The following is a 13,905-nucleotide window of genomic DNA, read 5'->3' as shown; positions in this document are numbered from 1 at the left end:
TGACTTTAGCGTTGTCAATGGTGCTTATCTAACTTAGTTGTGAAATTTACCTGCTATACTATTAACTCGATTTGAAAAGAGATAATTAAAAATTCTGAAAGATTCATGAAATGTTCATAATTATTTTAAAAATGTTCATCTTTTTCAACTGGTATATATTTTTTAATTTATCAAAAATTTGAACACTACTTTTTGTGTGGGACATATATTAAATTTTCAAATTTCAAGTCTTTTATAAAATTATGTTTGATGAAAATCACTCATTAATTGTTTAAAATTTTACATAAAAATTATTTATTAATTGACATATTAATCTTTAAGTTACAAAAAGATAAATTTTTCTATATCATTGATGATATTCACATTGATTGTGAACACCTTCTAGTAATTATATCTAAATGGTAATGTTTAAGTCTATGTATAAAAGTAGACAATTAGTTTTAATAATGCTTGTCAAATCTAAATGCCGTGGAAGTGGGACATACATGAGAGGAATCTATTTCACCAAACAATCTAGTTAATTCTTTGAATAGGCCAGGCTTCAAGGTTGTAGACTTTCTTAATATGAGTCGAGGAAGGTGGTGGATGGTTCAACAAAGAAGTATTTAAATAAAACTAATTAAGTTTTACAGTTCCAAGTCAGTCACATGGATCATTGAACTCTGAGTGATCAAAAAAGGTGACATATTGTGTAGTGCTTAAAAACTCTTTAAAACCAACTTGGAAGTCCAACCATCCTCAATTACAATGAAAAAGTCCCTATTTTAAACAATCACCAAAAATTTCCAAAAAATTCTTTTTTGGGCAGATTCGAAAATTGCCATTTAAGGAAATTTTCAAAACTATCCCCAAAATCACGAAATTTTCTAGAAATCTAAAAAACATTCTAGTACACAAAAAAACAACTTTCTAATCTCAAAAAGGTTACGAGCTCAAAATTAACTAAAAAAACAACTTTTACTCTAATCGAACGAGTCAAAAGTTATGACCCCGTGAAGTCCCTGCATCAAAGTTACTCCACCAATGCTAGTGGTGGTGATACAAATTGATATAAAAAAGATCCAATTTATTATGCATATGATACCATGCCTCTCACTTGTCAACTGTCAAATGTAAAGGTGTGATGTCTCATCTTTGTCATACACCATCTTAACTAATTTAACTTAATAATGTCTACTAAATCTAAATACACTTTTTGAAATTGGTTTTAATCAGAACAAAAGTTTATAGTTTTGAATTTTTGCTTAATTTATAATTTGAATTTAGAACCTTTCTTTAAGTGCAATAACTATTCTACCAATTAATACATGCAAATAATATGTACTTTATTCTTTTTTATAGATATGAATTACAAGAAAAAGTTCTAGAGAAGACAGGAATATATGAAAATTTAATCATGCCTATAAAAAACAATAATAAATAAAAATTTAACCAAGTTTCATTTAAGACAAAAATAAATGAAAATATAATTGTAAAAAGGAAGTCAAGATATACACAATATTTCAACAACATAAATAGTGTTCCTTCCTTTTTCATAGTTAAAAAGTATTTCTTCAATTCAAGAGAGAATGGTGATTGTGACTTATGAAATTCATAAGTAGTAGGTAGACAAGTTCCTTAATGATCATTTATATTTTATATTATCCATCATGTAATTAAAAATTTGATTGTGGAAATGATCTCTTTCACAAAATATTATTATAATCAGACAGATCTAATAAATTATAAAGTAATTATTTATTTAATATAGAAAGTACATTTTTCATTCAAAACTAAAGTTAAAATATAACTATCTTATCTAAGCTTTGGATTGCTGAGGTCTTAATATTTGTTTTTAGAATGTGTGTTAATTAGAACAAATTAAGTAAAATTGAGTTATTTCTAGATTTAAAAAGGTAAACATTTTGAATCATATTCTATGACCCATCATCAAAATGAACCATTGAAAAAACAGAGCTCAACTTTTGTGAATAAACCTTTCCCCAAAAAATTCTTCAGATCGATTCTGAAGCAATCATAGAAGCAATCATAGCCTGTGACTAGTATACTAAATCTATCCACTCCATTCCTATAAATCTTCCCCTCGTATTCACAAACCTGTTCCAACATGGAAAGATTATCAATTTGTAGGAAACGACCCAGAAGGAGTTAGTGTGCTTCGCTATGCTTTCTTCAATCCCTCTTTGCTCTCTACCATACAGTCCATATATAGAGCTTGTTTGCAGATAGAATCTTTCAGCATGTTTCTAATATCAGAATCATTCTTTATTACCGACAAATTTCTATTCAAGGGATGAGTTTCAGTTGGAAGGCTCACTGGATCAGAGCCGATACATAGCTGTAATCCCCGATCCCATCTATTTGACTACTTCGTGACTCTGACCTGCAACTGCCCAACTCAGCAAAATCCCATTTTTTATCAGTTTTTTGAACATCCTTACCAGGGGTACAGAGTTAGTGGGTGAGAAGATCAGCTTCTTAAATCTATATATGTTTCACAGGTCCTATGCCCAGAGGAGGAGATCTATGGTCCATAAAACCTTAGATCTCATGCCTGCCCATATATTTTTAGATGCTCGAAAGCCTGAGCAAGAACTGCAAGATTTTTACCAAGGGTTACAGCCTGAAGATATGAGAAGCATGCTGAAAGATTCTATATGCAAACACGATTCTATACTGAACAGTAATCCCAAGTTGCTTCAGCAAATGCATTTGGATGATTTGGCTGAGCATTCTGATATGGAAGAGGGTTTTACTTATTCTGTGCATGCCATTGCTTCTGTGAAATCTCAATTTTATGTGGGGTTGGAGAAAGCGATCGGCGATTTGAAGAGGCCCTTTTTCCAGAATGAGGTGGTGGTCGTTGGTGTGCAGTTTATGGGAGGTGTAGGAAAGACAACTTTAGCATTGGCTCTATGTACTGATGATCATATTAAAGGTAAAATGGTGTTCCCCTTAATTGTTTGTTTGTTTTGGTCAGAGATCCAAGATATGCTTCAAATTTCTGGTCACTCATTTTGTGTGTTTTTTGGTATGTGATTGTGAGATGAAATTGTTATTTTTAGTTAGTGGAATGTTGTTGTTGATTGTTTTGTTAAATAGATTGTTGATGTTGGTTGCAGCTGGAATATTATGGATTGGAGATCTCTTTCTTTAGCTTATAACTTAAAACAGATAGTTTTCAGTCTTTTTCATGTTGTCCTTTTGTTTTCCAGTTCTCCTTTGAGACTTCCTGAAAGTGGTTCTTAATTAACCTCCTTGGATTTTTATTTTCTGGACTTTAATGACTGCTATTGTTGTTTGAAAATCTTTATGTAATTATTTCAGATTCTAGTTTAATATAGTTTTACTCCTTTTGCTAAAAAAAGTTAAGAATTGTAGTTAGTTTCAATGCTGTCATAAAGAGTTATCCGCTGTCTGCAAATTTTTATTTAAGGGAATTGGATAAATTGGAATCTCTCCCTATTTTAGTGGAGCAGCTACTGCTTAGAAATTAAAAATAAGCTTTGAAAAAAAGGTGGGGCTGAAAAGCAGCAACTGCTTATTGAGAAAAATCATATGTGGCTCCACAAATTTCTTCCCTCCTTTTTATTTGCCTCCAATATTTTCTCCTAGATTTACTCCAGAATTATTACATACATTTTTTCATCTAAAACTAAAATTTAAGGTAATTGCTTCAAAGATAAGCAGTAAAATTAAATATCCATGGGGCCACCAGCTAGATAAATTGCTCCTAAAAATATTGAGCAGTGGCTGCTACTAAAATAAGCTTAGCAACTGCATGGGGACCTGCCCTTATAGTTGTCAATTGGTTTTAATTAGGTGTCAAGTCAGATTTCAAAAATTGTAAGAATTCTACAATATAATTTTCATTTTGATGAATAAAAATGGTAGTTAATATTTTTGATTAGTTTTTAACATTTTCCTTTCTAGATGATATTTTTGATGTTATTTTCTTAATTTATCTCGATATCAGATAGGGATAGGGATTGAGTGTGACTTTGTCATAAGAGTGCCCAAGAAAATGTGAACGTTTTGAGAGCTGATCCTTATAGGATATGAGTAGCGTTGGACTAGATAGAATTTGTTAAATAGAGAGTAGTGTGTGTGGATTCTTCAGTGTATGTGCAATAGTGTGAGGAGAAAACCCAATTGCTTTTGTAAGGAAAAGCTAATGTTTGAAAGTGTTATTGTTGTGATTGGGTGGATTTGTAAAGTATAAAGATGAAGATGGATATATCATCTTAATAAATATTAGGTATTGAAATCCATAACTTTTGCAAGGAAGAACTTTTGTTTGAAAGTGCTATTGTTGTAATTGGTTGGATTTGTAAAATATGAAGAAGAAGAGGCACAAATCATCCTAATAAATATTAGGTGTTGAAATTAACAAAATACATTAAAAATTGTTGTTCTAAGTTCCTTCTCATGCCCCCATTTGCTTTATTGAATAAGTAAAAAAAGTTGAGATTTCAAAATGGTAGTGGTGTGTTCATGTGATAGTTTAGTGATTGCTTAGATTGATGGGAAATATTTTAAATTATTCATTAAGAGGGAGTGTTAGAGTGATGAATAATCAAATAAGAAAGGATGTTGGTAATTGGTTCCAGTGCGGTAAATAAGAGTTGCAGCTGTATTGATAATTGTTAGTGTGTTGTCAATTACTTTTAGTAAAGTATAAGAACCAAATTAAAAAAATTGTAAGAAACAATTATGAATTTGGAAACTCTCTTATCAACTGTTAACTTCTCAAACTTCTAAATATGATACTTTTTACTATTATTTTCTTAATTCTTATGAGAAATGTAGACATCATTCCTCAAGAAAGAAACTATTTTTAGGCAAAAGGTTGGAGTTAATAGACTTGAGACTTTATTCATAGTGTTTCTTGCTCAGATAATTGTTTCTCTCTGTGTTTTTCAAAAGTCATAGGTAAGTGTGAATCCTCTAATTTCTAAGACTTTGTTTCTTTATGATTATCAGGTCGTTTGCAAAACCTGCTTTTCATTACTGTTTCAGAGTCTCCATATGTGAAAGGAGTTCTAGAGACGATGTGGGATTGCATTGTTGTAAGGAAGAAGTCTCAGTTACAGAATGTGAAAGATGCATCTATGCAGCTGCAAGTTCAGCTTCTGAGACAATCTAAATCAGCTCTACTGATATTAGATAAAGTAAGGTCCAGATCAAATTTGAAAAAATTACTATTTCAAGTGGCAGGATACAAAACTCTTTTCACAACCAGAGACATCTCCATTATCCCCAGAAACCATTGTTCTCAGTTTTATCAATTGCCTTTGCTGGGCCAGGAAGATGCTCTGTCACTTTTCTGTTTGCATGGAGAACCTTGTGAGGCCTGGCAGAGTACAAAGAACAAAATTTCCAAGAGGGAATTGGTATCAGATTATCATATCAATGGGCTACTTAGATTCATGGAGACCAATATTAGATATCCAGAGGACAAAAAAAATTCTGCAGATTCACTGTTGCACAATTGGATATATGTCCGGAAGCTGGAATGTCTGGAAGCCATCTGCATCTTATTGGAACTTGCAAGTAGAAAATTGTTGAATTTAACCAACAATCCTAGGTAATTGCCAGTCCTTAAATATATTGATTTTCTTGTTATTACTTATTTGAAACTGGCCTAACATGATGATTGAATTTATTAGGAGCACAGCAGCTATCTCTTATGGAAATGCCTCTGAGCTGTACTTTTCTCAGTACTATGTAATGAGAGATTTGGCCTTGCAATTTAGGAGGCCAAGGCATTGCATTCCAGAGGAAGAGGTTACTTGTGCCCAGGAAGGAGGATATTTTGCCATGGAAGTGGGAGCTGCTGAACGTTATGCCATTTGATGCTCAAATTTTCTCCATTTACACAGGTGGGTTAGAAGAACACATAAGGATATATTTGAGTAGAAAAATAATAAATTTTCCAAAGAGAAGAAATTAGAGGAGCTTGGGGCCGTCTTCCTGTCCGTGAAATGTTGGCATGTTGGGAATCTTATCTTTATTTTGGTAGATCTGATATTACTGAGTTGAATTTCAGATTGTTTAAAGGAAACAGTCGGCACGTTGTTTGTTATTTGAAATATTTAAAAAAATAAAGATCATTAAAAAAAATATGGTCTTTATGAGAAGGATTGGTGATTGAACAACAAATTGTTGATAAAGATCTGTATTTTTTTTAGTTGTTTACCCAAAACAACTAGTTAGCACTATATTGCAGATTTTCACATTGTACAGCCGGAGTGTGAGTCAATGACATTGCATCTTATGGGATTGTGATTGTATAGTCACTATTGGTGATATCAGGGCAACGGTGAGAGAGGAGAAATGTACCACTCTTATGACAGCCTATGTCAATTTAAAATACAATACTATTTTGGGTAATTTCAATTCTTGTAATTGTTTCGTTCAATACTAAATTGAACATTTTATTTTCATATCGATCAAAACTCTTATATAGTTAACTCATGGCATCATTGACTTTATTTTCTTAATATATCAAGACTGTTTTACAGAATTGGAACTTATATACTTTATAAGACATTTTATTAACTAATTAAAATGAAAATATCTACTCACGTGTGAATAAATAGTAGGTGGTTGTAGTATTATATAATGTAGACAAAAGATTTAGAAGAAAGAGGTGAAGAATGTTTTGTGTCTAAATTTCATATTAGGACATAATATTGAGTGACTTCTTTTCAATTAGTATTAAGATTTCAAATAGTATTTTAAGTGAAAAAGGAGAAACAATTGATAACATAGATTATTGTAAAAAAAAAGACAAAAAATAAGGTTGAGGTATAAGAGTTAATTGAGTAAGGTTGAGGTATAAGAGTTATATGAGAGACATTTGGATGTTATCATCTATATATTTTTGAATATTTGAATTTATTTTTTGATTGGTGAAATTTTTAAATGTATTAGAAATTAAGTTGTCAAAATTTTGATCAATTTAAGATTGCACATTCAATACTATTTTTTTTGTATTTTTCTTAATATATACTTATCAATTTATATCTATCACGCCTTTACAAATCAAGTATTGTGACTCATTCAATCTATAAAACACGATGTGAGAATGTATTCAATAATCAGATTTTTCTCAATACACAAAACTCTTAGATTCACCAAATACCTTTTTTTCTCAATAAAACTTGAACCATATATATACGTATGTATGTATGTACATGTGTATATATGTGATAGAGAGAGTCTATGACCATACACTTTTAAATATATGCTTATATCTTCTAATTCATATGCATGTATTTTTATTCACCCTAAAATTTGAACATCCTACACTTTGTATGGGACATAATAATTTTCTAATTTCATGTTTTACTAAGTTATGCTTTATAGTAAATCACTCATTAATTATTTTAAACTTTGTAAGAAATATATTGTTTCTTTCTTTCTTTATTGTTCAAAAAATTCTTAAAAATTCTTGGGATTACACTCTCTTCTCATGTTTAACAAAATTAAAATAGTGTGACTTCAAAATATATGTTTTTTTATCAAAATAACGTAAATTATTTAACATAAATTAGTAGCTTATAGACTAACATTCAAAATGCTACAACTTCTATTGTCACATTTTGGAGATTTTGTAGATGACTCATTCAAATTATTACGTCATTATCTTATGCCTATTTTTCAGTACTTTGATTAATATTTTGCTTAATTTTATTTTGAGATTGATATTTTTTTTAAAACTTTTTGGAAGGAGTTGTCTATTTGTGTATTGATTTTTCTTACAAACAATCTTTCTTTTGATTGAAAATTTCTTCATTAGATATCCTTCTAACCCATGTAGAAAGCAACTCTAGGACCTTTGATTTGTGTAGTAGGCAATGACAAATATTAATATATGTCCAAAACATATATGTGTGACAAAATGAAACCTCCTTTTTAAAAATTAAGTAATTTGTCTATAAAAAAAAAAAAATTTTCAATCAAAAATTCAAAACTAAACTAGTAGCTTATAAACTAGATTTAAGATGCAACAATTTCTATTGCCACTTTTTAAAAAGTTATCGACAAGTCATTTGAATCATTTCATTTATGTTTATTTTTCAACGTTTTCATTGCCATTCAAACCTCTATTTGGTCCATCATTGGCTTGTTCTCACTCATTCTTCAAATGTCATTTCAATATTTTTTGGTTTGTAAATATTTCGTCAAACTTTGTGTTCTTGATATAGAGAAGAAAATTCTTTTGACTTGATATTTTGTTTACTTTCATTTTGATGTTTAGACATTTTTAGTCTTTTTGAAGGATTGGTCTAGTTGTGCATAATTCTTTATTTATAACTCTTGTATGGAAATTTTGTTATTATTTAAAATGACCCTCTTCAATATCCATGTAGGCCATGTAGCAAGCAATTTTAGGACCATAGATTTTTGGGATGGGTAATTTGATAGGATTTTGTATGTATTTCATTTATAATTTTTATAAATTTGTCTAGGTTCCATGTTCCTTCATTTTAAAGAAACCCTCAAGCATGCAGAGAGATGCATCAACATTTTATTCATTATGAATTTTATATTATGAAAAACTATTTAATTTTCAAGAAGGTATTTTATCTTATCATTTTTATAATAGCAATAAACTTTGGGTCATCTATTAATCTTTTCCATCATGTACTATAACGAAATTACTTGGTCTCTATTTGGTCCATCATTGGCTTGTTCTTACTCATTCTTCAAATGTCATTTCAATATTTTTTGGTTTATAAATATTTTGTCAAACTTTATGTTCTTGATATAGAGAAGAAAATTCTTTTGACTTGATATTTTGTTTACTTTCATTTTGATGTTTAGACATTTTTAGTCTTTTTGAAGGATTGGTCTAGTTGCGCAAAATTCTTTATTTATAACTCTTGTATGGAAATTTTGTTATTATTTAAAATGACCCTCTTCAATATCCATGTAGGCCATGTAGCAAGCAAATTTAGGACCTGTTGTGACGTTTTCACACATCACCCCATTGCAAATGGGGACCCTTGCTTTTTTGCTTTTTAGGGTTTGTTTTTTGGTCTTTTAGGGTTTTGTCAGTTGGCTTTTGCATTTTTGAGTGTTGTCGGGGAGATCAATAGGATAGCAGGTCCTGCTGGAGTGAAGTCTTGATCCTGAAAATTTGGCTAAGTCTGAAAGTCTTGATCCTGAAATTTGGCTAAGTCTGGAATGTCCTGATCCTGAAATTTGACTAAGTCTGGAAACTGAAAAACCTCAAAAAACTAGATTTTGCAATATAACTCCTGGAGGTTTGAAACCACTCTCAAACATCCTGAAAGTATATATGGAATATAACTTAAAGTATAGAAGGAAATGTCACTTATACTTAAATGTTATATTCCATAAAAATTATCCTGATAGAGAGTTCAAAAAGTCAAATTTTGCTCCTGTCCTTCACTGAGGATCTAGAGCGAATTTTGCTCCTGTCCCTCTCCAAGGGACCAAGGCAAAATGCTCCTGTCCCTCACCAAGGGTCCAAGGCGAAAAGGCTTATTTGAGTCATTCCTGACCATGTTTGGTCAAATTGGAACATCAAAGGCATGGTGAAGGACGAAATGAGCATGATAGAGCATCCAGACTTGATAATGAAATGATGAAGTTTTTGCCTAGAAGGTCAAATTCGCTCCTGTCCCTCACTGAAGGACCAAAGCGCTTTTCTTTATATGCACAATTTTTAGACCTTTTTTGGACATTAACTTTTATTCATAGCATGAAGTAAGGTGAAATCTTCCCTAGCAAAGGAATTTCGAGATGAAAAGTGAAGCATTTTGGCCTAGAAGACAAAATTCGCTCATGTCCCTCACTGAAGGACCGGAGCTTGAATTTCAAATTTGCACTGTTCTTGCAGGATCAAGACAATTTTATGATTGGAAGAGATCAAGGAGGGCATGTTTTGTCCATTGAATATAATTTGAGTGGTCCACAAGAAAGGAAATATACCAAGATGACAAAAGGCGCTCCTGTCCCTTGCTAAAGGTCCAAAGTGATTTTCTATAAAGTGCAATTTTCTTGCAAGGATGATGCAAGTTTTGTGATTGAAACAAATGAAAGAAGGCATTTTTAGCCCGTTGAAGATAGTTTGGAAGCCTAACAAAGGACAGATAAGCTTGGATTTGCAAAATCGCTCCTGTCCCTCTCCAAGGGACCAAGGCAAAGCGCTCCCGTCCCTCACTAAAGGACCAGGGCGAAAATCTCTAGAACATCAATTTTGCCTTGCAAAAAATGAGTTGAACATGCACTGAAGGGACGAAAGGGATCATTGCTAGCCCCACAACGTGAATTGGTAATTAAAAAATGAAGGATTGAGGACAAAAGTGAAAAGGTGCTCCTGTCCCTCTCCAAGGGACCAGAGCGAAGTTATTGGCATTCACTATTTTCTACTTGGGCGTTAATATCCTTCAAATCGCATGAAATGCCAAAATCATCAACTTCGAAATATTTGAAAAAAGAATTAATTCAATCGGCATTTAATAAAAGCGCATAGCATTTAATAATTAATTTTAAGCCTTGGAAGATCGATTTTTTTAATTATTGTGAAGGCATTTAAAATTAATTTTTATGAAATTAAAATTAAAAAGGATGGAGCGCTTGAGGTATCATTTTTTTATATATTTTATCAAGTCGGCCTCTTCTTTTTTTCAATTTTATTTATTTCGGAGCCTATTTCATCAAGTCGACCTATGGGGAGGTAAAATGGTGAGCGCTCTATATATTTGGGTGTGTTGTTCATTATTCAAATCATTCACTCATTATTTCAAGTGCGATTTGGAGGGCAAAGAAGAAGTGCGAAAGCTGGCCTATTTGGAGCAAATTTTCCTCAAGTGTTGAAGACTTAAGGTGGTGGAGTTGATGCTTGTGAAGACTAAAGGAGGCGCATTTTGCTAAAGGGAGTCTTGATCTACATTTTGCCTAGCAAAATTCATCTATTTTTACATCATTTCTTAGAGTTAATTCTCAAGAGGAGGTATGGCAAAATCATCTTGACACCCTTATTCAAGGTTTGATTTTTTAGACATTTTTTGGAAAAATCTAAGTATTACATGGTTAATTAGGAAATGATAACTCAAGATTTATCATGAAGTTTCCTAATTAAAATCTTGAATCTTCCTTTTAAAGTTTAATTTTTAGATTTCAAGATATATTACTAATTTTGAAATGTTGTGTAGGTATCAAGATGGCGACCTCAAAGCCCGAAGGATCTACAAGTCGACAAGTTCTCATCAAGGACGATCAAGCAAGGACAAGGGCGACCTCCTCCAGCCTAGCATCGACAAGGACGGCCTTCTTTGGACTGATGTCATCAAGGGCGACTTCTCCAATCCAGTATTCCAAGGCGAGGTACATCAATCATCCTGCACATCAAGGACACAAGAAGTTAGAACAAGGGTTCGTTGAGAAGCAGATAGTTCCAGATGAATTAATTAAAGCTAGCTTCTCAACAACATCAAGTTGAATATTTACCAAGTTACAAGTGTCAGACGAGGTGGCATCCTAGTCATCACTTCTCCAGTCAGTGTGGTCCACCTCAGCATTTCCAGATTCAATGTACCTAACTCATGGAAGGTGGCACAAACTCCGATGTACCTACCCCAGCTATCCATTGGTGGAATTTTCTAGAGAGGACATGTGTCCAAGAAATACGATTTTATCATTGGTCAAGCATTAAATGTTATGTAATGGTTGTAACAAACCCTAATTAGGGTTTTCATTGTTGAATCTTGGCCATTGATCTCGAATTGATCTAAGCCATCGAATTGTATTGAGGGCACTATATAAGCCCTGTCATTTCATTTTGTAAAAGGAGTTAGAATATAGTTGGAAGCAGTTAGAAGACAGATAGAGAGTAGTTAGAAGGTGATTAGAATAGCAATTAGAGTAGAGTAGAGAGAGAAGGCAAAGATTGTTGCCAAGATGTTGTTGTAAAAGACTTGTGAAACTTCATTGAAGAAATGGTGAAATTTATGGGTCGATTCAACAATTTGCATGGTCTTTATACTTCTCATGTTTGATTTTATGTTATTAGATGAATGGAATAAATGTGCTTGATTGATGGTGAAATTCGTATATCCATACTACTAGCAGTTTGTTGATTGCAGACTTGCCTTGCGTAGTCAACTGGAATCGTTCAGCTTAAGCTCAACTTCAATTGTTGCTTCTTCATTGATATTCATCAACCTGATGGTGTCTATGCTTGTAGTGATGATTTGAACATCATAAAGCTTTCCTTCGAAGATCGCACTAACCTTGTGGAGATGGTCCAGCGATGTCAAAACAAGACTTAGTTAGAATTCCATCAAAGATCATTCATTGCTCTTACATTCTTAGTGTTAGGATTAGATCCTTTCCTCGCCCTCATCTTTTTTTCCTTTTTTCAAATCTAAGCTAGTAAAATCTTGTGTCCAGCAATATTCAAAGCAGATCAGACGTTCAATCATCAAATGTAAGTCCCCTTGTGATTCCAACAAATCACATCATACCATAGAGAGCTTATCCACACGTAGAGACCCTACATCAAAGAACCTTGGAGTCATCCTGATTGATCCTTTTTCGCGACATCTTCAGCAATCAGAGGCTTTACTCAAGAGAGGATAAGGTACCTTTAGGTATTTTATTCTGTGTTTGATAGTGTACAAAATACACGTCAACAGGACCATAGATTTTTGGGATGGGTAATTTGATAGGATTTTGTATGTATTTCATTTATAATTTTTATAAATTTGTCTAGGTTCCATGTTCCTTCATTTTAAAGAAACTCTCAAGCATGCAGAGAGATGCATCAACATTTTATTCATTATGAATTTTATATTATGAAAAACTATTTAATTTTCAAGAAGGTATTTTATCTTATCATTTTTATAATAGCAATAAACTTTGGGTCATCTATTAATCTTTTCCATCATGTACTATAATGAAATTACTTGGTATAAGAAAAGAATATAAGACAAAACAAGGTTCATATTGTGAAAAAGAATGTTAAAATAAAAATAAAGAGTAACATCTAAGATTAAAACCCTCTTTCACATTTAACTACAGTCTCTAAAAGAGAAATAAATTTTAAAGAAAAATAAAATAAAATAAACATCTCACCAAATGGGAACCAAGAAGGTGATTGTGCAAAAAATATTATTGTTGAAAAGGATCAAGGAATTTAATTACTCATACTAATATCATAACATTGTATTCTTGAGATTGTATGTTGAAGATGGATTAGGGATGGGTAGATTAATAGGCTTGAAATTGTATTAATCAATGGTGAGGATTTAGTTGGTTGGGTAGTTGGGAGATAGATGGTGGGAAATGGGGAATTTTATAGAAAATATATTTTTTGGCCGAGTAGGACTAAAAATGTTATGGGATGGAAAGTAGATATAAAAGGGGATTTTATAATTCTTTTTATAAAGAATGGAAAATGGTAAGATTTAATAAATCATATGTAGATTGGGAATGGGAAAAATAAAAACTTTAGGATAGGAAAATGGGATGATAACTAATTATTTATATTATAATTTATTTAGTTAATAGATAGCTAGGCGATGTTAGGATAATGTTTTATTTTTGTGTGTGTTTTACCCTCTTTGAGATGACATTGTGACTATACAAAGGAAAGTCATTTGAAATAAGCATAAAACATAGCAGGTTTCACAAAGATAGGAGTAGTGCCATGATACCCCACCCATTAGAAGGATGGCATTGACAACAACTTGGAGAGAGGTATGATTCTCCCTTAAGAAAATAGGCGAGTTTGATGAACTTAGGTGTTCTTTTGAAATATATGAACAATATCAATTGATGTGGAAGAATAAATGGATAAGGATAAGTATATGGACCAAGAGATAGAAAGAGATGAGGCATGGGATTTTTACTGAGACACTATTAGAA

General features: G+C 32.0%; 1 protein-coding gene across 2 annotated transcripts; it reads left to right on the top strand.

Annotated features, from left to right (window-relative positions):
• The first annotated feature begins 1,884 nt into the window (after window positions 1-1,884).
• LOC131051657 (probable disease resistance protein At4g33300) lies at window positions 1,885-6,444 on the top strand. 2 transcript variants are annotated; one of them, XM_057986228.2, is made up of 4 exons: window positions 1,885-2,938; window positions 4,984-5,587; window positions 5,670-5,882; window positions 6,230-6,444. In XM_057986228.2, exons 1-3 carry the CDS (start codon window positions 2,491-2,493, stop codon window positions 5,854-5,856), a joined length of 1,239 nt encoding a protein of 412 aa, XP_057842211.2. In that variant the 5' UTR covers window positions 1,885-2,490; the 3' UTR covers window positions 5,857-5,882; window positions 6,230-6,444. The 2 variants fall into 2 exon arrangements, with proteins under 2 accessions (XP_057842211.2, XP_057842210.2); XM_057986227.2 differs by having other exon boundaries at window positions 1,887-2,938; window positions 5,670-6,444.
• The last annotated feature ends 7,461 nt before the right edge of the window (window positions 6,445-13,905 follow it).

The sequence above is a fragment of the Cryptomeria japonica genome, chromosome 4 (assembly GCF_030272615.1).
Source record: "Cryptomeria japonica chromosome 4, Sugi_1.0, whole genome shotgun sequence".
NCBI lineage: Eukaryota > Viridiplantae > Streptophyta > Pinopsida > Cupressales > Cupressaceae > Cryptomeria > Cryptomeria japonica.
This window is presented reverse-complemented; position numbering and strand designations above follow the sequence as displayed.